Below are 26,603 nucleotides of genomic sequence, written 5' to 3'. Positions count from 1 at the left end.
CATGGAGCTTATGCTGCAGTAAGAAAACAACAATTAAATAAGCATGCATAAAACATGTGTAATAACAGCAGGTGCTATGTGTTTGTGTATAGAAGTATCTCATTCAAATGATAAGCTGACATGAGCAGAGACCTGAAGAAGGTGAGAAAGTCCAAAATTGGGTCTTGGGGTGGGGGATGTTCGTTAAAGATCATCAAGCAATTATTTATTCAGGATTTCTTATAACCACTTACCATTTAATCCTTACAGCAGCACTTCATGGTAGGTATTTTTATTGCTCCCATTTTACAGGTAAAAGCATTGAGTCTTGAAAATGTAAAGAAACTTGCTTAAAGCGGCACTACTTATAAAGGGCAAGCTAATATTTAACCCTTACCTGCCTCACTCCCAAATGTGCTTTTGACCATCTTCCTCATGTCAAATTACCCAACTACTCAAAATCAAGATTTCTACACATTCAATACTGGTACCTACCGAATAGGATAGTCAGTTACAACATCATACTTAAAAAGAAAAAAAAAAAATCAACTTGAGGTAAATGAGGTTTCGCTCAATCAAATAAATAAATGAAAAAGAAAAATGCCTCTCCATTCCCATCTTGAGGGACCTAGACAAAGGCAGAGCAGACCTTGTAAGTTGTGGCTCTCCAGACACAAAAGTTGTGCTAGATGGCTCTGTGGTGGCAGGTACTGAAATCATCTTTCAAAACAGCACTCTCAGAGCTGCCAAAAGAGGCCATGCGTAAGGAGAGGGAGAGGAAGAAGAGGATAGGAACCGGAGCTTGTTGTGGGAAGTCTCTTACCATCACTTCCCCTTCTGTTCACCTCTCTCTTTTCAACAGAACCTTACCATCAGGGTTGGATGTTTCCATCTGGCCACAAAAATGAGCCAGTCACAAGATATAATCTACCTCAAGACTGATCCTGCTGGGATGGGAGGAATTGCTTTCAAGATCTACAATCCACAGGACTTCACTTAAGCACTACATTTCACAAGGACTTAGAGGTGTGGCTGGCTGAGAAAGGGTGGCAGAGCTATTACCATCTCCTTGTTTAGGATTGGAGCCCCTTGATTTCCTCTTATGCCCTGGAAGCTATGTACCTGTGCATTAAGGGTATCTGTAAAGAGTAAAAGGCATGAATAGGAAAATGGGGAAGGAGGAAGTTGTGTTCTCCAGCCACTCTACACTTGAATAAGTGTAGTTTTATAGTAATAGTGATTTGAAGTAGTGAACATACAAACCCAAGCAATCAAAGGAAAATTATCTTACTTAATACTAGGAATAGATATTTTTCTTTCTGCCTCTCAAATCCAAAGAGGAAAATCAGGATGAATGGCTTAGGTTGTAAACTTTAAGGTCAAGGACCTTTGAGCTTAGCTCTCAAGTTCTCAGTAGTCAATTACATGTGAAACATGATTAATAGCATGATAAATATAAGTTGTGGAAAATGCAATTGAAAGTCAGAGGCTCCTTCCATGGGCCCCCTTACAAAGCTTGTCATAAAGAGGACTTAATCAACATTAGCAGGGCAATTAGAAAGTATCGCCTATTAAAAGTGTGCTCTTCCCTGGCGCCTCTTATTGGAGTTTGTCTGTGTGGGTGTGTTCATAAGAGGAATTGGTGAGCAGAGAGTGTACCGGGTACAATGTGTATTCAGAAGAGGAAACAGATCTTCAGTGAGGAAGAACATATGTTTCTGAGGCTGCATCTGTGCAAGAAGTACATAGTCCCTGAAGTTGTACTAAGAAAAAAAAAACTACCGTATTATAAAAAATCTTTTATTTCACACATGTCATCTTGGCACATTTCCCTTCTAGTGCCTTTTCTGCTTGACCAATAGCCCTTTCTCACCCTCAGGTCTAGGAAAACCACGAAATGTTTCTAACAGTCTGACACAGCCTGACTAACCAGATATGCTTACTCACTAAGGGATCCCAGAGGCAAATCTCAGCCCAGTAACACACATGACTCTTTAGGGCGCACCTGCCCGGAGGGCGTTCTCTACGCAATCCAACGGATATCTTATCCTTAGAAGTCCGGGCCGAGGCCAAGCGAGGCAAATAAACTTGGGCGCGGCCCTGGCCTACAGTATCCTAGGTGATCCAAAAGTGTGCGCGACCCCCGGCGGCCCGCGCCCTCCCCCACCTCCCCGGGGGCGGGCCCGACTCGCCAGGTACCGCGCTGGCGGCCGGCTCCGCCCCTGCTCCCGGGCTGAGTGCGCCTGCCTGCCGGGAGCCGCGCCCCCTGCCCCGGGGAGGCTGGACTCCACGGCCCCCTTGGTCTTGCTCCCCTCGGCGCGGGCCTCCCACCGGCGCTGGGGGCGGGGATGGAGGCGGGCCGGGGAGGGGGGGCGGGGCTCGCACCAGTGCCCTGGGCTCCGCCGCAGCTTCAGCCGCAGGTCTCGCGGCAGGCGAGCGGCTCGGTCGCTTCCTTCGGTCCCATGGCGGCTCCCGGCACCCCCGCTGAATGCGGCTACATCCGGACGGTCCTGGGCCAGCAGATCCTGGGGCAGCTGGACAGCTCCAGCCTGGCTCTGCCCTCCGAAGCCAAGCTGAAGCTGGCGGGGAGCAGCGGCCGCAGCGGCCAGGCGGCCAAGAGCCTGCGGATCCAGGAACAGGTGCAGCAGACCCTGGCCCGGAAGGGCCGCAGCTTCGTGGGCAATGGTGAGTGGACCCCCGCCGCCCCCTCTTCCACCTTCCTACCCACTCCCTCACCTCTCAGTTCCCCGTTGCTTCGACTCGCTGCTCCTTGAGGGTGCGGGACTGGTGTCCTGCCCACCTGTTGCTCCCGGACCCTTTGTAGAAGCAGCCGCGCCTCCCGACTCAGACCGGCTTACTTGGAGAAAGCACTCTTTTCTAAAATAAACCTCCTCCTCAGTTTTTCCATATATTAAATGCACATACATATCTATGCGAAAGAATTCAGTCCAAGATTTTCAATCCTTCCTTAACCTAATGCTCCCCACCCCGCCCCCCCCCCCCATGCCCCCATACACGGGTCTTAATCTAGACGCTCCGGGAGTCTGTAAACACTTTGCAATATTATGCAGATATTCGGTATGATCATTTTCGAGGAGAAAGCGCCCTAGCTTTTATTAGATTTTTAAGTATTTTGCAAAAGAAAACCTGAAAGTACTGGAGCTCCTACAAACTGTACATTGGGATTGCGGTGCCTCGCTCAGGTACGTCGGAGCGCTCCATCCAGTGTAAGGAGGGAATGGTTGATCTAGGAAGTGAAAAACCTGGGAAGGAGGCTTCGAGCCAGGGAACTATCACACACACACACACCCGCCCCTCGCGGAGGAAGAGGGGGAGGAGGAAGGGGACTTCGGCCTCGCCCGGCCAGCACCCTTACCCGCACCCCTTACGCCTCCAAGAGGTGAAAGGGGTTTTTTAAAAAGTAAAACACTGTATCAGTAATTGATAGTGGAGGTGTTAACTGATGGAAGGTAAAGTAGTTGGCAAACTATTATAGTTGTAAAAATTAGAAAATATGAAATATTTTCTCCCCTACTAAAAGCCAGATAATCAGAACCACATGTCTCTCCTTTATTAGTTAATTAATTAATTTTTTTCATTATAAAAGTATTATAGGCTTATTATAGAAAAGAGAAGAGGAAAGAAATTGAACAGTAAATTAAGTTGGGATATCAGTTTGTTTCCTGCAATGTTGAACCGTTTCTCTGGGAAGGAATAGGGCAATGGCCAGTGGAGAAAACACCAGGAAAAAGAAAAACACTTGCAGACCAGCTTAGACATTTAAAACAGCAGACCCTGAGAGGATGTATTGTTTTCAACTTGTGTAAAAGAATCCTAAAGGATCAGGCAGTCAATATTTATATACTTGAAAGGTAAACAGATGTTTAATGACTATTGTTAATATAACTGTGTGCCAAGAATTGGACTAGGTAGTTTGTGTTCATTATATTATTTATGCACACCCCTCCCCAAACAAAACCTTGTTAGATACGTTCTTTAATCTCCATTTTACAGGTGAGGACAATAAGCAGTTAGCTAACACTCGAGTTCCCACAGGTAGCAGAACTGATATTTAAACTTGCAAGCCTGAATTTTTAAACCACTCCTCAGTTATATTGTTAAGCTGTTTGGTTATTAACACAAAGTAGAATTTTTATTAGACACTAAGCCTCCTCCCATTTTTCCTTAAATACGATTGAGGTGGTTCTGAGAGAGTGGGAGGTCTAGATAGCACAGGATTGATACAGTGAATGGGGAAGAAAAAAACAAACCTAAATTTATATTTAGGAGCCTTACTAACCAGTGCAAGACGACTGAGGTCAATTTCTGACCAATGGAGTCACTGCACCCCTTTAGTCTGTGCAGGTCCAGTGCTGCGCTGGAACCAAACTAACTTCTGCTTGGGGGACACAGATGCACATCAGACCTTCATTCATACCCTCTGAGAATGGCTAGCCAGAAGGAGCAACTAGACACCAACTATTCAATAAATGGGGGGAATGATTAGAAGGAAAAGGAGCATTGTTGAGCATCTGCTATGTGCCTAACCCTTGTGAAGAAAATGTGTGCATTTGATTATATCCTTAGAACAATTATATGAGATAGACATGAGGAGTCATTTCACATATGTAGAATGTGTCGGTCCTCAACATTTATTGGATCTTAGTCCCAAACCCATACATGATCTGTCCTCTCTTCAACATGTGAATTCATGTTTCTTCATGAATTCAAGAACTATCAAATGAGTCTGTACTTCATGCAGGACACCGCAGGTGCTGAACTAAACATAGACTCTGCTTGCTTTAAAGCAAAACCTCCCTCTAAAAAATGTATTATCAAATAAAACACGGTAAATGACCCTAAAAAGACCAGCTAATGAATACATTTTGGAGTTTAGAAAGATGAATTAAACCACTCACTGAAGGGAATTTTGAAAAGCTTCCTGGAGAGATTGGGATTTTAGATCCCAAAAATTCAGTAGGATTGGACTTAGTGGGGTGGCTGGAGGGAAGTGCTGTGTAGGCAGGAATAGCAGGAATATTTCCTAGTTCACAGAATTGATACGGTAGAGCAAAGGGCACTGTCAATGTGCTTCTGCTGTAATGCTAAGGGCAGCTGGTTGAGTGGCTCTTCAAACCAAGGAACAAAGTGTTTGAAATATTTTGATTGCAACAGGAGCTTCCCAGAAAGCTGAAATACACTCAGCAGCCTGCACAGAAGTGCAAGTCAGGCAGAGAGATAAAGCAGCAAACAACACCTACTTACTTTAAAGCCTGAGCTTTCTGAGACTCAAAAAAGAAATCGGCTTGAAAGGAATTTAACATTAACGTGCCATGGAACAATTACCAGAGGTGGTTCAAGTATGTTGTTTAATTAAAGTTCTTTGAAAAGGTCTGGGGCTCTTGATGATTTTGAGTATTGCATTTATTATTTCCTTATTACTATCATGTCTCTGAAGTTGAAACAGATGAGCAATTGTTGAAACAATGCTTGTCTGGAAAGAATCCTGTATCAACAGGAGAAATTCTGGGAAGAAATGACCCTGGTGTTAACTGGTGTTAGCTTCAGGGCTCTGGAGACTTCTGAATTGTTGACATACCTTAACGATGGAGGCAGCAGATAATCTGCTGGAAACAGGAGATATATGGAGCTGAGCTGTTGATAATACCCTACAAGGATCTTTAACCCATCAGTTTCTCTCTAGTGGCTTAATATAGGTGGGTGGTTTCCATTGTAAATCACTCTAACTTTCGTTGTTATTTTAAACTGTGCTGAATGGTTTTAAAGTTAGCTCTAACTCCTGGGGGTGGAGGCAGAGGGACAGAGGTGTATAGCAGCATTGTGAAATGAGTCTGTATTGTAAGGGAATTTTAAAAATCCTTTTATAAAAGTCACAGAAAAAACAGTTAAGAATTGCAAATATTAGCAAAGGGAAATTTTAAAATGTCCGTACCCTCGTTATTACACCTACTTTGAAAGTACTAACACTTTACCTATGACAGTGTTCCCCCTGGGTGCCTGTGTGAGAGGAGGAAAGTCATGTTTTAGATTGTCGTATGTAATACTTATAAAACATAATGAACGATATCTTAATAAAATTTTCAACTTCTTTGGAAATCTAACATAAAACATTGAGGTGTGCCATTTACTTAGATGGTTTCTCTAACCAATATCTTTTGAATATCTGTGCTCAGAGGGAACTCTGGAGAAAGGACTGACAACTGGCTTAGGTAGCAAAAAAGGTGATTAATAAGTGTTACAGAGGTGGTGGGATGGGGGTGGAGGTTAGACATTGCTCACATCCGGTATGAATTTTTTGATTGCCAGAAAGGACTTCCAGGAATGAAGCAATTCTGGAAGCAAGGTGACTAGCCATTCAGAAAGTAAGAGATAGCAGGAGAGAGGAGGGAAAAAAAATAAAAGAGTTCAATGGTAGAGACATGGCTATGCTGCTCTGAATGCAAGTGTCACTATTGCCACCTGATTTAATGTACCTCAATGTCTGCCTAATATAGCCCATGGGCCCTTTCTCATCCAGTGACTAGCAAATCACTTGCAGTGAGTACAAAAAATAAGTGTCTTTCTTAGAAGTTGTTTTGATTATAATTACTTAAAGGAAATAGAATGTTAACACAATGGTGATGATAAAAATGAGCTCTCCATCCCTAGACATGGTTAGAACATCTTTTAGGGGTAAGGTCTTGAGAGTCAGGCAGGACCTAGTAAGGAGGAAAATCAATGAAACAATTGGTGAAGTTCTTGGCTCAATGTGTCACAGTTAAGATACAGGAAATTACCCTAAAGAGTAGAAGACTGTTCACTTAAGCTTTTAAAAAGGCTTCTTTAATGTTATCTATGTCCTGTGCTAGTGGTTCCAATCATGGGAACACAGGGTAGCTCACTTGAATTAGATATTCTAGGTATTTGTTGTTCACATTGGCTCATTCTCCTAAAGTGTCGTTTTGGATATCAGCTTTAAATAGTTTTCCCATGTTTTAAAATCAGGCTATATCTATTGATATTATTTTATCCTCTACTAGTTAACATTGATTTTGCACTCCAATTGAATTCCTGGTCTGATCAATAAAAATTATTAAACCTTTATTTTTTTTATTTTCTGAGAGAACACACATATATTGGCAACCTATCAATGATAGTAATGAAATATAATAACAAATATGTTGCTAAAACCTCTAACATCTAAAAATCAGACTTGATTGATATGGCCTATAATAATATCATTTTTTTCCATCTCAGATGACATTCAGGAATTTTAAATTATACAATTCTGAGATAAATGTTTTTCAAGCTATTTTGTGCATGTACACAAATGTGTGAAGACATGAATACCGTACTTCTCCTGGGGAAGTAAAGAGTTACAGGCAGTGTTGTGAGGTGGGATAGACAAAGGAAAAAACTTAATCTTTGTATTAGAATGAGCCATCTCACTCCCCTGCCTTATTAGGGTAAGAATAATAACAGAATTTCAGGTCCTTTTACAATAGAAATGTTAAATCTATTGTGTGTTGTTGTGTAATGTAGTTAATGGTGATTGGGTATTGAACATAAAAGCAGTTGTTACGTTCTTAAGTGCTTAAAGATGAGCTGGGGAACCCAATATGTAGCCTTAGAGAAAAATGCATATTTACAAAAAAGAAAACACAATCGCCATTACCACTCAAAGAATTCACATATTTATACTCTTGGAATAATCAGCTTTAGGCTTAACAATGTTATTGTAATTGGCCAAAGGATTACAACCACATTTCAGTAATTCTTTTATTTTCAGAAGAAAATGTTGCTCATTAGAAACTTAATAAATTATTCCCACTAAATCTTAAATCTCAGTAATGCATCCATGGGGTGGGGTTGAGAAGGTCACATCAGAATATTGTAGCTTTATTACCTTTGTTCTTTGAAGGAGAAAAATGGGAACTTTCCTTGACAGATAACAAACTTACTATAGGCCACCAATATATTACAGATAAATACACAAGCCATACAGAGAAGAGAATGACAGTAAATGTATGTTATCCAGATATAAAACTAACCTTGCCAAAATGAGCATAGTCAGCTTTTCTAATCACTCAGAAAGAAAGCCCATATTTGGGGGAAAGAAATTTTTCTTCCTCCATAGTCCCAGAATGATGGAGAAACAGTACCTACCTTCCATCCACTCCAAGACAAAAACACACAAGCAACTACAGTCCTCACATCTTGGCTCCACTGTGGCAATCCACAGGATAGATGTCAGCCTGAAGGATTAAGTGCAAACTGAATTTGTGTTAACTAGCATATTTTGAATGTACAGGGAACTATGACTAATCAACAATTACCTTGTCAAGTGCTGATGCAGGACTGTACTAAAAGTGAGTGTAAAGGACATGAGTCTTCATGTCAAGGAGGTAAAAATTTACTTGCAAGATAAGACAACCTCTTCCTCTTTTATTCTGGCCTCATTCCAATCCATTCTCCCCATAACTACTAGAGTAAATTTTCTAAAATCTCATCGAATCATCTTCTGATTTATTTTCCTTCCATTTATTTTCTTGCTGTTATCTATAGAGTGAAATCCTCATTCAACATGCCGTTCCAAGGTCTTCATGATCTAATGCCTGCAACTTCTCAAACGTCATCCTATCACCACTTCCCCCACGGCCCCAAACATGTGTGATTTATCTTGTTTGGTATTCTTACTCCTACCCCTGCTGCACTGTTCTTTCCCTTCTCTTGGCCTGGTTAACTCTTGCAAGCCCCTCAAAACTCATTCAGTTGTGTCTTTGATGGCAGCCTTCCCTTCCCCCTCCCCCGCATTGTATTGTAGAGGGAAATCTTAAATACAAGTTGAAGATTTGATCATTGTGAGTCACAGAAGATGTTCCAGCAGGGGAGGAATATGAAAAATGCAAGGTTTTCTGAAACAACATTTGGCAGACTTGGTGGATTTAGAGGAGAAGGGATAGCAGTTATGAATCATTTGGGAGGGAAGAGGTTAGCTCTGGCAGTTGAGAGGCTGAGAAATTTTATGACTTAAGACTTAAGACCCATTACAAAAACCTGTAGTGAGTTTTTTAAAGCAAAAAAAATAAAAATAAAAAATCTGTGAGTTCCATAAATTCATCTTTTTAACTGTTTGTTGCATCATTGTGAGAGTATAGTGTGATATTTGTCATTGCAACTCCTTTTTTTTTTTCAAAGATTTTATGTATTTATTTTTAGAGAGAGGGGAAGAGAGGGAAGGAGAGAGAAGGAGCGAAATATCAATCAGTTGCCTGTTGTACGCCGCCAGCTGGGGACCTGGCCTGCAAACTAGGGATGTGCCCTGACTGGTAATCGAACCGGTGACCCTTTGGTTTGCAGGACGATGCCCAGGCCACCAAGCGAAACCAGTCAGGGCTGTCATTGCCATTCTAAAGTTATCATTATGGGATATCTCAGCAAGCAAATTGGCCAGAATGCCAATGGAAGGAGACAAATTACAGGAATTAAGAGATTTAGAAAATTCCAGGATGTAGCAATTTAGTACTTCACCAGTATGCTAAGTTACCAGTTTATAGTCACAAATTCTATAATCACATATTCTGGCTACTCAAACAAAATACATTCTATAGACTGCAGCACTATGAAAAGGCCTTTTAAATATGTATATTTGGGGTTTCCTAGAGCAGTAATTTGAAGGTTGCCCCCAAAATGCTATAAATGTATGTATCAGAGGATAACCCTAAACTGCTTGGGGAACCCTTGAAAAATAAAGACTTCCAGCAGCTGGTTGGTATATCCATTTACTAGTCACACAGTGAACATATTGCTCATTCTTCCAAGAGAGCTAGTCTGTCCCTGGCATATTCAACTTTGTTGGAAAGCAACTCTGCACACTTCTGTGCCACCAAAGCTAACTCCTGGCATAGCCAACTTTGTAAGAGTTCATAACTAGTACTATCCAGCTATACACCCAGTAGACTGAATTGTTTCTTAGGCTCTATTATGTGAGCTGTGTTAACTGTAATAATAATTACACAATAGTCACTACTGCACTCATTTTGTTAATTTTTTAATTATGCTAGACATTATTAGACTTGGATGTGCTTTAAAACATTTATTCACATTTGTTGGTTTGAAACCAACAAATTTACTCATTTCCCAGCCTGAGCAAGTACTTACCTGAGTTATATGCAAGATGTGAAATTGTGTTTCCCATAAATACCTGGTCAGGTTTTTTTTTAGAAAGTAAAAATAGAAGAAGATAAAAGAAGTTTGTTTTCTAATGTAAGTCAGGGGAAAGAATCCTATGCTACATGCCCACACAAACAAAAATGCATCCTGATGTATGGCTCTTGATGGGTCCTTACATATTTCGTGTTTTATTTTACTACTTTTGCTAATAAATGACTTTAAGAAGTCACAAAAGTGTAAATTGCTGTACAGAGTTCTTCTAACTTTCAAGATGCCATGTCTCAACTCTAATAGCAGGTCCCTAATTTTACTCTAATGGAAGACGTGAAATTTTCTTCAGGTATGCAGAGAAAGAGAGCTGTTGTTACCTAGAGGTTGCTGTAGAAAGACCAATACCAGAGGTGACAGCTTTTAGACTTCCAAGTTCTCTTTCTACCAAAAAAGACCATTGTGAATTCACAGTGCGAAGGCAACTGTTTGTCAGCACAATTAACTGTAGCATTTAAATCAACATCAGTGGTGAATGCCACCTGGTTTGCATATGAGTGTATGTATCTTTTCCCCCCCAAAATCAATAGTACACGGCTTTTATTGCATCTTTAAAATGTCACAGATAAGTCTGAGTAATCACCATACATCTTGACGTTTCTATAGCTAGACAACTTAGATTTTATTCATCAGCCTACTGAACTATTAGTCTTTTTCAGAAACAGATACCATCCAAAAATTTCTGATATCCTTCTTTTTTAATTGCTGTGGCTTGTTGAATCAAAGCAGCTGAATTTGATAAAAGTTCAGTGTCAGTTCCTTAAAGTATTAACTCATCTTTCTGGGCTTGAGATACATCTGAACCCTGCAGATATATTTTTCACCCAAGAAATTGCAGGTGTCAACAAGAGAGCCAGTCTCCTGAATAACAACATTGATGGGGAAGTAAGAGTACGCAGACATCATCTTTCTTTTTCTAATTTTATCTTTATTGTATTTTTTTCCATTACCATTTAGTCCCCTTATAACCCTCTCCTGACAGCAATCACCACACTGTTGTCCATGTCCATGAGTCCTTTTTCCTTTTTGCTCAATCCCTCCACCCCTGACCTCCCCTCCACTAGCTGTCATCTGCTCTCCATCTATGAGTCTCTCTCTGTTTTGCTTGTTAGTTCAGTTTGTTCATTAAATTCCACATATGAGTGAAATCATATGGTATTTGGTTTCTCTGACTGGCTTATTTCACTTAGTGTAATGTTCTCCAGGTTCATCCATATTGTCGCAAAGGGTAAAATTTTCTTCTTCTTTACAGCTGAGTAGATTTCCATTGTGTAGATGTCCTATAGTTGTTTTATCCACTCATCTATTGATGGATATCTTAACTATTGTAAATAATGCTGCAATGAACATAAGGATGCTTCTGCTCTTTCAAATTAGTGTTTTGGGTTCCTTCAGATATATTCCCAGAAGTGGGATCACTGAGTCAAAAGGCAGATCCACTTTTAAGTTTTGGAGGTATGTCCATACTGCTTTCCACAGTGGCTGCACCAGTCTGCATTCCCACCAACAGGGCAAAAAGGTTCCCCTTTCTCCACATCCTCTCAGCTCTTATTTGTTGATTTATTGATGAGGGCCATTCTGACAGGTATGAGATGGTATCTCATTGTGGTTTTAATTTGCATTTCTTTGATGATTAGTGACATTGAGCATCTTTTCATATATCTATTGGCCATCTGTATGTCCTCTTTGGAGAACTGTATTCAGGTCCCTTGCCCATTTTTAAATTGGATTGTTTGGATTTTTGGTGTTGAGTCTTGTAAGTTCTTTATACGTTTTGAAAAGAATAGAAATTAATCCAAACCTTTATAGCCAATTAATATTTAACAGAGGAAGCAAGCACATACAATAAGTTAAAGATAATTTATTCAATAAATGGTGCTGGGAAAATTGGACAGATATGTGCAGAAAAATGAAACTAGACCACCTTCTTAGAATAAATTCAAAATGGGACAAGGACTTAAATGTTAGACCTGAAACCATAAAAATCCTAGAAGAAAAAATAGGCAGTAAAATTTCGGATATTGCTCATAGGAATTTTTTATCAGCTATATCTCCCCAGGCAAGGGAAACAAAAGAAAAAATAAGCAAATGGGACCACATCAAACAAAAAGTTTTTGCACAGCAAAGGAAATCATCAACAAAATAAAAAGACAACCCACAAAATGGGAGAACATATTCGCCAATACATCTGATAAGGGGTTAATATCCAGACCTCATCTTGTAACAGTAGCGGGACGTCACACCCTTGATCATGTTCTGTACAGGACAACAGAGAGTGCGAGTGGCAGCCAGTTCCTTTCTATTTCCCCGTTATTTGTCAACCCCGAGCCTCTTTTCCTTTCCATGGAGACTGATGTATGTATACGTTCTGCGATTGAAGTCCCTCTGCAGAGTGCCTCTGGGCCCCTTCACAATAACCAGGTGTCCCTTCAGAGTGATGTCGACATTTCCTGGAATGTCTGACAGTCTGATTGCTGAGAATGGTCTCCATCCTCTCAGGAGATGTGGCAAAAAGAGTCTGCGCATACATTTAACAATACCTGTTTTCTTGTACCTCCTTCCTCTGCACAGTCTCCTTCTAGAGCTAAGTGTAAACCCAATCACTTTTGTAACCATGCTCAGAGAGTGCTAGAAGCTTGAAAGAAAAGATGCTTTGCTGACTGTGAATGCTGTTCTCTTTTCTACTATAAGCAAGTTTTATAAAGATTTTGTTTGGGTTTCTTTTTAGCAATTCTCTATCATCTGCTTACCATAAGGGAAGCTGTAGTTGATTTTTAAAATGTGCCCAGATATGGGTAATGGTGTCAGAATAGAGGCTTGTCGAGTTCACTTCATAAATATATTAGATTTAACCAATTTGATAATAAAGCTGCTCACAAAACCCACAAAGAAACAACTGATTATGGAAATCAACTTATTTTTTAACCCTCAAATAATCCATTATTTTGGCAACACTTGCAAGGTAACCAGAAATCAAGATATTTTCCTAACATCTGCCTAGGGATAGTATATTTTTCAGATTAACATTCAGACCAGGAAAGAGAGAAAATTACATTAGCCTATGAGATCTACGACACCTTTACCATCTTCTGAACAATTTGGAATTCTTTCCATCAAAACCAACCCCCTTACCCTCATCCTCCAGCCCCACCTCTCTCCATCCCCACCTCTCTCCAGCCCCGCCTCTCTCCAGCCCCACCCCTACAATTGCTTCCTATTTGAGACGGGTGGAGTTTCAAGTTGTTCTGTAGCTTCTTCCTTCTTTTCTCTTAAAACGGGCTCCATAAAATGTCCCTCATCGATATTTCTTTTCCTCTCTTTCCCTCCACTTCCCTCTCTCTAAATTCAATAAGCATGTCCTCAGGTGAGGATTTTTCTTTTTTAATTTAAATATTCCCTATAAATCATCACTACCTTTCAGAAACACCAAAAAGACATAATACATGGTACAGGTGAACTGAATGACCAAAAAAATAAAAAATAAAAATCATGGTAATGTGATTTTTTGAGTCAAATCAAAAATAACCAGAAAAAGTCAAATTCAATACCACTGGTAAATTTACCAGAAATAAAACTCTGAGGTACAACACAATGTAAATTAAAACTTGCACACTAGTTTATTCCTCCTTCTAAAACAGACTAATTCAAGAAAAAGTGTGAAGAACAAATTTTTGTGATCCAATTTCTGTTTTAAAACCCGTTATCTCATTTTTGCGTGTTGCGTTACAATTTTAAAAGCATTTGAATGTATGCTTTCTCAGGTAAACCTCTCTCTCAGCAACTCTCTTGGCAGCTGGAATTAAGGGAAACTGAGGCACCTAAGTGATTTGTCCAGACACATGAAAGCACTAGAGTGGAGGCTCCAGACAATATCCACAGATTTCTTTGGTTTATGGAAGACACCTACCTCCTTTTGTGAAGTAAACAAATTCTTTGAAATATAGCCACACCCTCATTTTCCATGTTAGAAAATGTGGATTTTCATGTGGGATTTATTTAAAGCAGGATATGCCTATATGTATAATATGCTTTGTTTGTGCTCTTGTTTCTATTTTTGAAGAAGCATAATTCATGGCTGAATTATTTTATATATTAGTAGTCATTATTATAGTATATTTTATTCTATGATTGAGCAGAAAATAATGACATGCCTTAAAGAGATCAGTGTTCATCCTGATTAATATTTATCTTGTATGAAAAAATTCCACCCTGTTCAAAATTTCTTTAAAATCTTAGAACACAACTACTAATTCACCTTTAATCCACTATACTGATCTCAAACTCATGATTTCCTAGGCAATTTAATCAGCATTATTTTTGCTTGAGTTTGACCTGTTAACCAGAGAAACCATCTACTGTGCCAACCTGCAGGTTGATTATCAGGTGTCACAACTTGTCTGGCAAAGGAAGAGTTCGTGGTTTAAAGATCCAGTCTTATTTTATTCCTGGTTACCAACCATGTTGTAGTTATTTTTGGGAACCAGTAAACTGATCTCTGTTCATTCATCTGAAAACTAAAGGAGAGGCTTCCTCATAAGGACTTATGTCAGCAAATAAAGAATTAATATGTACAGAATATTCTGAGTTGCCCAGGCAAATGTTCTAGAGGAAAGAGAATGACTAGTTTTGGTCCTCCTATAAAAAACTATAATGATAATGCCTTCAAGGCTTTAATACTGGCAATTTCAGAAAAGACACAGTGTACTTAAACAGCAGAGACCAGTGGAGAGGAGGAACCCAGAGTTCAAACCTGATATTGACTCTCTTTGCAATTTAAAGCAAGTAATTTGTTTTCCTATTTATAAAGTGAAATGATAACAGCTGGCTCCACATCACAGAATATTGAAAAGAAACATAAAATAATTTGAGCTCCTGAAAGAAAAGTAATATTGAAATGTAAGGAGTTCATCTAAGTTGCTTTAAAAAGCCCTACAGACTTACAATCAAGATGGAGGCATGGGTAGACATGCTTTGTCTCCTCCTGTAACCATAGAAAGAACTACAACCAGATCTCAAAATTGTATGGGAATCCGACAACCAAGAATTTAAAGAAGCCACATTCATCCAGATGGGTGGGAGGGGCAGGGTCGCAGAGATGGGCAGAGAGACAGCTTGTCAGGGAAAGGCAGTGGAATGGATGGGAGGGATAACTTGGGCACAAGCATAGTCTTAGAACGTATACAAACCTACCCACTCCAGGATTAACCATGAGGGCAGCAGCTGGAAGGGCGCCAGTCACCATGGGTAGGGGGTGAAGTAACTGAAAACAGGGCAAGTGCTTGGCAAACTACCAGAAGCCAGGCAGCAGCATCGTCCCCTCTCTAAGCCCTCACCACACAGCCACAAAGAAGTAAAATGGGTTGTCCCACCCTGGCATTTACATAAAGCTCCGTCCCACACAATTACAGGTGCTTTTGGTACATAGGCCATGCTACTAAGACAGGGAGTAAAAGCAGCTTTACCTAATACACAGAAAGAAACAGAGGGAGGCTGCCAAATTGAGGTGACGAAGAAATATGCCCCAAATGAAAGAATAGAACAAAACCCCAGAAAAAGAACTAAGCAAAACAGAGATAGCCAACCTATCAGATGCAGAATTCAAAACACTGGTTATCAGGATATTCAGCGAACTCCTTGAGTACAGCAAAAAAATAAATAAATAAAAATAAAGGAAGAAGTGAAGGTTACACAAAGTGAAATAAAGAATAATCTACAGGAAACCAACATGAAGCCGGGATTCAAACCAACAATTTGGAATGTAAGAAAGAACAAAAAGTACAGCCAGAACAAAAAGAAGAAACAAGAATTCAAAAAAACAACAATAGGCTTAAGAACCTCTGGGACATCTCCAAACATTCCAACATTCGAATCATAGGGATGCCAGAAGGAGAAGAGAAAAGGCAAGAAATTGGAAATGTATTTGAAAAAATAATGAAAGAAAACTTCCCTAATCTGGTAAAGGAAAGAGACATACAAGTCCAAGAAGCACAGAGTCCCAAACAAGATGGATGCAAAGAGGCACACTCCAAGACACATCATATTTAAAATGTCAAAGGTTAAAGATAAAGAGAGAATCTTAAAAGCAGCAAGAGAAAAGCAAAGAAGTTCCCATAAGACTGGCAACAAGTTTCTCAAAAGAAACTTTGCAGGCAAGAAGGGAGTGACAAAAAGTATTCAAAGTGATAATAAGGAAGGACCTACAAAATAGATTACTCTATCCAGCAAAGCTATCATTTAGAATGGAAGGGCAGATAAAGTGCTTCCCAGACAAGGTTAGTTCATCATTACCAAGCCCTTATTATATGAAATGTTAAATGGACTTATTTAAGAAAAAGAAGATCAAAACACAAACATTAAAAAAGGCAACAAATTCACAACTATTAACAACTGAATCTACAAAAAAAAAAAAAACTAAGCAAACAACCAGAACAGACACAGAATCATAGGTATGGGAATCATTTGGAGGGTTATCAGCTGGGAGTGGGAAGGGAAAGAATGGGCAAATGGTGCAGGGATTAAGAAGCACAGTCAGTAGGAACAAAATAGACAGGGGGATGTTTAGAATAATACAGGAAATGAAGAAACCAAAGAACTTACATGCATGACCCATGGACATGAACTAAGTGGGATTGCTGGAGGGAAAGGAGGTACTGGGCGTAGAATGGCTAAGGGGAGAAAATTGCAGCAACCGGAATAGCATAATCAATAAAATATACTTTTTTAAAAAAGCCCTACAAAAAGCAACAATGTAAGTAAAATGTTTTACTTCAACATGCCTGATTATAAAACTCAATCATTAGCTATTTTGATAGGCTACCCTGTTTCCCTGGGTCCTGTGCAAAGATTCTTGCACATTTTTAAAATCCTTGCAGAAATCTCATCTTAAAGATACAAGTAGCCCCCCAGTGACTGTTTCTGAATATCTGTCTATTGCTAGAACACTGTGGTGGTGATGGGCTAACGGTGCCCATTGAAGAAATTTTGTTGGATTCCTAAAGTTGCACCCTTTCCTCATCTGCCATTTTATTATCAAGTAAGAGGAATTAATAGTTCTAGCAACCATCCATCTGTGCCATTCGTATTTCCCCATTCTAGATCACCCCTGACTTTTATATATTTAGTTTTCATACAAGCTAAAATCCTGAACATGAATACCCCTGCATTACTTTTTCTAAAGGTAATAAATTTGGTTTCTTACATGTCAAATGACCAATCATTTTCTGCCTTGCCATCAGCTCTGTAGAAAAGGCTTCTGTTTGATTGCAGGGGGCGGGGGGGGGGGCACAGTTTAAGCACTCCCCTGAATCCCCCACTCCGGTGCTGAGGGCTCCCTGGTCCCCGGACCCTTCAGAAGGAGAGCCAGGAGGTTCCCCAGACCTGTGCTGCTAGCTTCCTTTCCCACACCCACCCACCACACCCCGCAAGACCCTGCAGCCCTGCCTCCCTGATAGCCTGGGTTAGGGTCGGGGTGGGGGATGGAAGGAGCTGTGAAGGCAGAACTGGGGACTGCGGGCAGCATGGCAGGAGCCTGACGTTGGCTTTAGTGTTGAGCCCCAAGGCCACTCACAACCTTAGCTCTGGTGTCTTAGAGAATATTCCCTTCCCTCTTTCATTGTCCTGGTTTAAGGCATTTTCATTGAAGTTAAAAATGAAGGGGCTACCTGACCTTTTACCTTCCCTTGTGGAGAAATCAGGCCCCTAGAAACAGGAGAGGCCTGGCTTACCTCCACTTCCCTGGTCTTTAGAGTGACATTTACAAGCTGCCTGCTGCCTCCCCCAGGACCGTTTGAGGCCCAAAACGTGTTTACCAGCCAGGTTGTTTAGCTCCAGGAAACAAGACACATGTACACATTTTGGGATGGAGCCATTCTTCTTAGTGCTCTAACCACAGCACTCTCCCATCCCCTGTCTCCCTAAGAACAACTTGTGAATCTATTGTTGGTCTCTGAAACTTTGACTTTATAACAGTTTATTGGAAAAGTATGTTGCTGTGTTCCAATGATGCTAGAAAGAGACTGCCTGCGTCATTTTATTCTCAGTGTCTTTCACAAGTCTCTGAAGCCTAGAAAAGTTGAGTAGTTTTTCCTCTGATGTTTAAAAGAATGCTGCATGACAGAAAAATTTTGGCTAAAATTAGGAATCTAGAAACTTCCCAAGTTTTAAAGATCTTTGATCATTTTGACCGGCTTCTGTGTGTGTGTGTGTGTGTGTGTGTGTGGTAAGGCAGTGGGAGATTATGAAAGAAGAACAAATAAAAAGCTGGGAGAAGAATCAAGGGGTAGAAGAGGGTCACAGCACTGTCTTCTACCACCGGCTCCTCAGAGGAGTGCCTTAAGAGATACGGCAGTGCAGTTGGTGCCAGCACTTTCTGTCCCCACAGCCCTTACAACGTCAATGAGAGTCCCTGTGGCTCCGCCAGAGCTGAGCAGGGAGGCTGTGTCCTACTCAGTGTTTGCGGGAGAGTGGGCTGGCTGTCAGACTTCCCTACTAAAAACAAGCCAACCACGCTGATTGCAAACATGCACTCATTTGTAGGGCAGAGGTTGATTTCCTCTCTGGCAGGTCACATGGCCAAACACCTCCACCCTAGGCTTGGTCTTTTTCAAGTGGGACCAATGTTTTCTCTGACCACACTGAGCCACCTTATTGTTTATACAAGCTATCTTGTCTAGGAGTGTTGAATCACCCTTATGTTTACTGCCTACACCGACAGCATTATCTGGTAGCTTCTGTGGTCCTGCCCTGGGCATAGAGTTCTTCTCTGACTTAATAAGCAGAACTTTTTAGTACAGACCCACCTGAGCCAATAAGTGATTCCCAAATTTCTCAATGTAACAAAAACATTTCGGGATTTTTGTGCAAATTTCCTCTCCCCTTCCCTTTCCCTAAAAAAAAGTAATTACATATTTTACTTTTAATTCAACTTTTAGTTTGAAAAGCTTGTAGAGAATGTGATAACCCTTGATCATTTGTGCACCCAAGGTTGATGGTAAACCAGTACTTATGAAATTGATATAAATCTAATACTTGTTATAGGCCTGAATACTTAAATTTAAAATATACTATAGTTATACAATGTTTAACTACTGACTAGCCCACTTACATTATTTTAATATATATGCTTGATTGCAGGAAATCTTCACCGAACCAGCAGTGTTCCTGAGTATGTCTACAACCTACACTTGGTTGAAAATGATTTTGCTGGTGGACGGGCCCCTGTTACCAAAACCTATGACATGCTAAAGGTAGGATACCAAAGAATGTAACACTAGTTAGCAGATAACCATGAAAACGTTTTTCAACTCCCACAGATTATTTTTTAATGTTACCTTTCTCAAATATTACTGCTTCCTAAACAAATTATAAAAAGATCGATTTTGTGTGGACTCCATAGAAAAGTGGGGACTTGAAACAGCTTCAAATCCTAGTGCAAATAACTCACCAACCTTATTAACCAAGTCTTGTTTAAAAACAGATTTTACCCAGAAAGGGCTCAACTTCTCCATGAGATTCAGAGAAACGGACACCTTGTGTTAACAGTCCAGAAATAATTAGTCCTCACGAAAGATAAAAACTGATTTATACCTCATTTAAACGTTATTTCTCTCTTGCGCAGTCAGGCGTCACCACCGCTTACGAAGGACACTGGGGAAAAGGAACTGCGCACTACAGTTCGCACAGGTCCGTGGAAGAAAGATTCTTGAGGCAGCCCTTGAGGAGACTGGAGATTTCTCCGGACAGCAGCCCTGAGAGGGCTCACTACTCACACAGCGATCACCAGTACAGCCAGAGGACCCAGGCCGGCAACACGCTGCGGCACCAGGAGAGCAGGAGATCCACCCTCCTCCTGCCCCCGAGATACGCTCGCTCAGAAATCGTGGGTGTCACCTCCCGGCCTGTGAGCAGACAGCGCTACTATGACACGTACCACCGACAGTTCCAGTACGGGTCTGTGAACGACAGTGCTTTTGACGGTGCCCCTCTCAACCCCGTGGTGCTCACGCACCCCAGGCCTGGGACCAGTCACAGCATGAGCAACCTCTTGGAGAAGGAGAACTACCTGACTTCAGGGGCTGCCCTTGGGCAGGGCAGGCCGCTCGTGCCCCTGCAGCCCGTCATGCAGAGCAGGGGTGCGCGGTCCTCCTGGCATCAGGGCTCCTTCCACAGCACCCGCACGGTGCGGGAGGCCGGGCCTAGTGTCTCTGTGGACGCAGGTGGCAGAAGGACACACATGACCGTCGGCCAGGTGGCGGCAGGAGGAAGTGGGAACGTGCTCACCGAGAGAACCACTTTCAGCGACTACCAGCTCAGGTGAGCCCCCTTCTCAGTCTGCAGTGCGGTGGGTGCCAGCACATTCTGTTCCCACAGCTCTCACTGTGCGAGCTGGCGCTTCTGCAGCTGCAGAGAACGGGTTCCAGAGATTAGTGATTAAAATAATGACTTTTCAGGCAGCAGCCTAACAGACAGACTAGCCTCCACTTTACCTCAGGGACAGAGACCAGGCTACCTGCTCATATGGCAGCTTTGCAGGGAAATGGGACAGTTAGTCCAGCTATTGTTCCAAATTAGAGGCTGGCTGAAGGATGACTACCTCTTGGCTGAATGGGGGCTGACTCCAAAGTAAACCAAGAAGTGGATAATTGCATTCATTTTCTTGAAATAAAGAAAGGAGAAAAGCAAAAAGACATTCCTGATGCTGAGTGAACCTCAAATGCTAAGCAGAGGCAGCTCATTTTAAGATGTCACTTCCCCTCCTTTTATACCCGATATTTGTACTTTTTGATTCTAGTGCCAGTGACTTGGTATTTTTTTTTGGCAATACCAAATAATTTAAAAAATTAAATATTCAAAGTCATTCCTTTTGCCTCTCTTACTCACTCTATGGCTTGACTAATTGAGTCTTTGGAACTTAACCCTTATTCAAGTTTAATGCTGGAGCACAAGTTATAAACTGAGGAGAAAGTTACAAGGAGAAAGATTGAGAAATGGCTAGATGATTAAGTCACTAAGTTCTGAAATCATGATGTATCATTATGGTAGAACATTAAATGTGTGACTTTTTGTTAGAATTCGAATGTTGCTTAATGGAAGTTACCTTTAATTGTCACTTTTAAGTGATGAGATTGTACAGTAGACTCATGGACTTATGCAGGTATTGCTGATAAAAGATGTTAGGGCTAGTCTAAACTTGAAGCAGGAAATATTGTTTATAAAGCAAAATCGTGCCTGAAACTTCAAACATTTCTTGTAGAAAGCGGGTCTTTTGTCAATATGGACACACTTACAAAAGAAGAAAACTGTGAGGTAATTATGGAAGGGAAATGTTGATCCAGGCTTTTAAATGGTTAATTCAAAAACTATTAAATGCCTACTATCTTCTAAGGTTTGTGCCAGGCACAATTCTAACAAAAGGATTTTAATAGTAACAAAGTTATCATGCCACATCCTCCCACAATTGGCCTTCTTCTCTTCCTTCACGCCCCCTTGCTCCTTAAACCATCCTGCCGATTCCTAGTCTCTTACCTGCCCACTGCAATATGCTGTTAGTCCCCATCATTTAATGGAATTATTCTCCCCCTAATATACCAACATCTGCCTTATTAGCACATCCGAAGCGCACACACATATTCAATCCTTACAGTACCCAACCTCTGGGCAGCATTTAACACCACTCTCTGTGAAATTCTCTATTCCCTTGGTTTTCAGGGCACCAACGTCTCCTGTCTTTCCACTCAGCTCTCCAGACATTTCTTCACAGTCTTCTCTGGGAAGACTTTTCTGCATGCTCAAAGAAGGCTTCTTTGGTACTCCTACTCTTTCAAGTTCTGGTGCTCTTCCAGGGAGGCCCAGCGTACTGCACTTATATCCTGTGATGATTCCCGAAGTTTTATCTTCAGATCTGCCCTCTATTTTGTACTCTAGATTTGTGTATACAAGGTGTGGCAAAAGTAGGTTTATGATTGTCAGTACACACGAAACAGAGGTAATTCTTGCATTATTAATGATTAATTATGGTTATTATTTTCCATACGCACAATTGTAAACCGACTTTTGCTCCACCTTGTATTTCCAGTAAACTCCTGGACATCCCAAAGTCACTATATCCAAAACTAAATTTATCAGCTCCTCCCAACCTTCTACTCCTGACCACTTCCTTATACTAAACTTGGAAGTCATTCTTAGCGTCTCCCTCCCCAATTATGTAACATCAAGTCATATATTTATCTCCCTAATGATCTTAAATTTTTACTTTTTTCCATCTTCATTGCATACATCTGGCTATCTCTGTTCATTCCTGCTCACTCAACTATTCTCCAGGACTGTTGGAATGGGCCTCCCAGATCTGATTATTTCTCTCTCCATTTTAGATCCATAGTCCTACCAAGTTTTCCTACTTTTTAGCATGGCACATAATGCCTGTGTTTTCCCCTTACTTACCCAGTGTCATCTTTCTAATCTTAATATTCTCACTTCATCACCACCATCCCCTCACATAAACACTCAAACCACTTGGAACCTCTTTTATTTCCCTTACTAGAAGTTAATCATTCACATATTTTCTTTCTTCCTCCCTCCCTGCCACCATCCATCCATCCATTTATCTGTCGGTCGTCTGTCATCTCTTTTTCCCCCAATAGCTCGGGTTTTGCCTGACTTGGCTCAGATACCACCTTTTCCCTGACCATTCCCCTCTCAATCTAGTTTAGGTGTCCCAGTTAGCTGCATTGTGTGCCTTTCTCTACCAGAATAATATATTGTGGTTATTCATTTACTTACCTTCTCTTCCTCTAGACTTTGAGCTTTTTGTGAGTGTCTTATCATCTGTATATTCTCAGCACTCTGAAACTGAGGTAGGTCCATATAAATGTTTGGTGAGAGAATGAAGAAATTAAAAAAGGAAGAAACCAAATATAAACTTTTTCCTTCTTACCATCAAGGTTCTTTTGTTACTCAAATTTTAGAAGAAGTATTAACCACACTACTTCAGGTTATTGTTTAAACAAACAAGATAAATTTTATTGGAATAATTATATTTCAAAGAATAGAAGGAACGGTTAGGGTCAAGAAATAAGTTATTTATACTAGTTCCTTTAAAAACTGGGACAACTGTAATAGGAAAACAATAAAAATAAAGTTTAAGAAAACAATATCATTAAAAAAAAGAAATTTAAAATAAAGGGCAAGATATGTATTCTTAATGATTCCTAACGTTGTTATTCTAGAGACCAGAAATCATAGAAATGAACTCTCTTTAAAAATCCCACTCTATGAAAAGGAAAGTCAGAGGTATTTTCTGTAATGAGGAAAATAAGTGACCAAGGTGGTGTCTGTGCTTGGCTCTCTTCCTTGCTTTGGTATCTTTCATCTCAGTTTCTCATACTGTCCCCTGAGAGTCCTGCCCCTGGGACCGCTCTCCTTCACTTTATCTCACATTCAAATCTACCCAGCCCCTATTTTTAGAATCTACATTTTTATGTTTAATGAAAGTCCCACCGATAAAGAACTGTTCTTTCACATTTTTGGAAATTCTTACAAAGTAGCCAGATAAAACTATAAACCTGCATAATGGCATAAAGTATTAAACAATGGATCTTTCTTTCCAAAAGAAGAATGGCTGGTCGGACAGTTAATAATGCAGCTGAAAACCAAGACATGGGAGTGAAAGAGAGACAGTCAATACTTGTTCTAAACCAGACTGATGAAGGAGGTTCAAGAAATCACCAAGTAAAAGTGTCTAGATCAGTTTTTCTGACAGTATGATTTCTGTACTGATGGGGGACTGGCAGTTCAGCAAATGAATATTGGTTCCTCCCGGGTATCCAGCACTGCAGTAAGAAATGTAAGAGAAAAATCAAGTGGGATATATGAAGGTCTAGAGAAGACCAGTAAAAAGGAAAATAAGATAACATCATCAAGTGCTAGGCTGTGTGGTACATACTAGTGTCTATAGGAAGTCAGAAAACAGAAGAGCAGTGTGCCAAGGAGACGAAGGAGAGGGACAGATCTCTAGGCGAGTCACCAGGCAAGTTTGTGATACAGAGCATAAAAGATGTCATATTAACTTTTCTCCACATCCTCTTCTTTACCAACTTCTTTAAAGTCTCTTTCAACTATTTTCATTTTTAACAGTCCAGTTCAAGGCTTCATTGCCTCCACTAAGACTCTTGTAGTGCCCTCAATACTGTCTCTAGAAACACATATCTACTCCAAAATCATCTTTCGAAAGCCATGCTTTTTCACGCTGTTTAAAAATGTAATCTTTATTGTATTTTTGCTGTTACCATTTAGTCCCCTTATACTCCCCACATGATACCTAAAATCTTTCTGAGACAGGGGAATTTGCATTTCCTCAGCATCTGTGATGACATGCAGATTTCCATTCATCACTCAGTGTTTGTTGGACTTGGGAGTTGCAGCCCTCCTGAAGTATCTGGGAACAGGCGTGAGGGCAGGCTGTGTTGTTAATTGGCAGGAACACTGATTGCTGAGGGATTGCACACACACAAAAATACTGGTTGTTATTTATTGCTGAATATTAGCTCATATTCTGACAAAGAATATTTTACACTTCCTCCCCTTACATTTTCATTTACATTGACTCATTTTCACATATTAACTAATCATATGTTGAAAAGACTCAGTTCTGGAGAGCATGCTCAGGGGATAATGGGCTCCAGTAACAACTGCTCTTCCTGATTCCCCCTTTCCCACAATCCAATTTCCAAGCCACATGCCTGCAAGCTTCAGGAAGTACTTGATGAACGAGTGGGAGGGGAAGAAGGAAGGAGGGAAAGAAGGAAAGAAGGCGGAAAAGAAGAGAAAAAGAAGGGGATGCAGGGAAGGAGTGCTACAGGAGAACAGAGAAGGAAAGTAATAGCTCTAGCTGGGGATGGGGTACAAGAATGATTCCACAAAAGGGAGGATAGAATTGAGTATTGAAGAATAGATAAGAATTAAGTAGAAGGGGACTTTCTAGAAAAATCTAGAGAGTGGTTTGTGAAGAGACATGCAGGATTTAAAGAAGGATTGGCAGATGGAGGGGTCGATCGGGGGGAGGGGGGGGGAGGGATGGAGGATGGCAGGATTTGGGGCCAGAGTGGAATCAGCACATATGCCATGTTTTAGAGCTGGGCATCACAGCCACTAACAAGACAGAAAATTGGTGCCCTGTCAGGTGTAGCAAACCTACCATTGGGGAAGTCTGTTCAGTAGGGGAACTGTTTTTAATAATAAAGTAAAATGGCATTGGGTTGATTGGGAGTGAATGCTGAGCTTCTTTGTGAATCATGTTCAGGAAAAAGAATTTGAGTATTGGAATTATTTTGGGAAATTATATGACCAATGAAGTGGATTAATGGCGAAATAGTTTTTGTTTTTGTTTTTTTAAGCTGCGTTAAACAGAAGGATATTTATATGCTATGAGTGATCTTTCATCAATAAAAGCACCTATACTGCTAGATGCTAAAGATTGAAAACTGCCATTGAAATTGAGATTGGGAGAATTTTGATTTCTCTGTAAAGGCATTGGAGTCTTTGCATGTAACTTATTTCCATCTTTTAAAAGTGTTTATATTTTTTTAAACGACCCAAATTCTAATTTTAATGGTAATAGCCTGCATTTTTTTACCAATTAAATTGACTCCTGAGGCACAGCATTTAAAAATGAGATCATTATATAATTCTCAGTGTGGATGCCAGAACTGTTTTTTCTGCCTCATCTTTAATACTCTTACACTCATGAGGTAGCACTTCTATATTTGAACATGTGTTTCAGAAGCAGTGAGTATTATTTTTTAGTCATGAGGCTCATTTCTCTCCTCACCTGGGCCACATCCACCCACCCACAAGCACACCACTACAACACGCACTCACATTAGAATACATGTGCATGTATTGTGGGTTAGCCTGATATGGGAGAGAATTTACTCCCTGTGCTTGCTAGCAGATGCTGGAAAGCACCCTCCCACAATGTCTTTGGAGTTTATTACCTGGAATGAATCAGGTTAACCCTCTTTGAAGCTGAAGAGGGGTGCTAGGTTACCTTTAAGGCTCCCACAATGTCTTTGGAGTTTATTACCTGGAATGAATCAGGCTAACCCTCTTTGAAGCCAAAGCAGGGTGGTAGGTTACCTTTAAGGCATGTCTTTAGCCACAATTCTAAGATGTTAGCATCCTGAGTAGTTTCTGTGAGGCAATGCTTAAGGAAGCCAAACCACAGTGACATAGACTGTTTAATCCAGTCACCCTCCAGGCAGAAATCAAAGGGGAGAAACAATGCAGTTCTATAACGCATTTGGGGTTATCATTTTTTTGTTTTATAAGTAACAATTTTAATTGTCCTCTATAAATATCCGCTCTGTGTCAAACGGCATCAGATTTCATCACCACTATAAATACTTGCA

The 26,603-nt window shown here is 40.6% G+C and overlaps 1 protein-coding gene and 1 pseudogene across 1 annotated transcript in view; one reads left to right on the top strand and one right to left on the bottom strand.

The window, feature by feature from the left end:
• Nucleotides 1–2,384: 2,384 nt before the first annotated feature.
• PKP2 (plakophilin 2) overlaps nt 2,385–26,603 on the top strand; it is a 79,460-nt gene continuing 55,241 nt past the window's right edge. Inside the window, exons 1-3 of the mRNA XM_090273006.1 lie at nt 2,385–2,664; nt 19,333–19,445; nt 19,817–20,511. Coding sequence (XP_090129132.1) covers nt 2,442–2,664; nt 19,333–19,445; nt 19,817–20,511 — 1,031 coding nt within the window. The 5' untranslated portion in view covers nt 2,385–2,441. The remainder of the gene's footprint in view (nt 2,665–19,332; nt 19,446–19,816; nt 20,512–26,603) is intronic.
• Nucleotides 10,856–12,709, bottom strand: LOC150011579 (large ribosomal subunit protein uL6 pseudogene; annotated as a pseudogene).

Source organism: Furipterus horrens, unplaced genomic scaffold (assembly GCF_987537825.1).
Source record: "Furipterus horrens unplaced genomic scaffold, mFurHor1.1.pri manual_scaffold_4, whole genome shotgun sequence".
Taxonomy (NCBI): Eukaryota; Metazoa; Chordata; class Mammalia; order Chiroptera; family Furipteridae; genus Furipterus; species Furipterus horrens.
The sequence above is the reverse complement of the archived record's forward strand: the minus strand, read 5'-3'. Positions and strand labels throughout refer to the sequence as shown.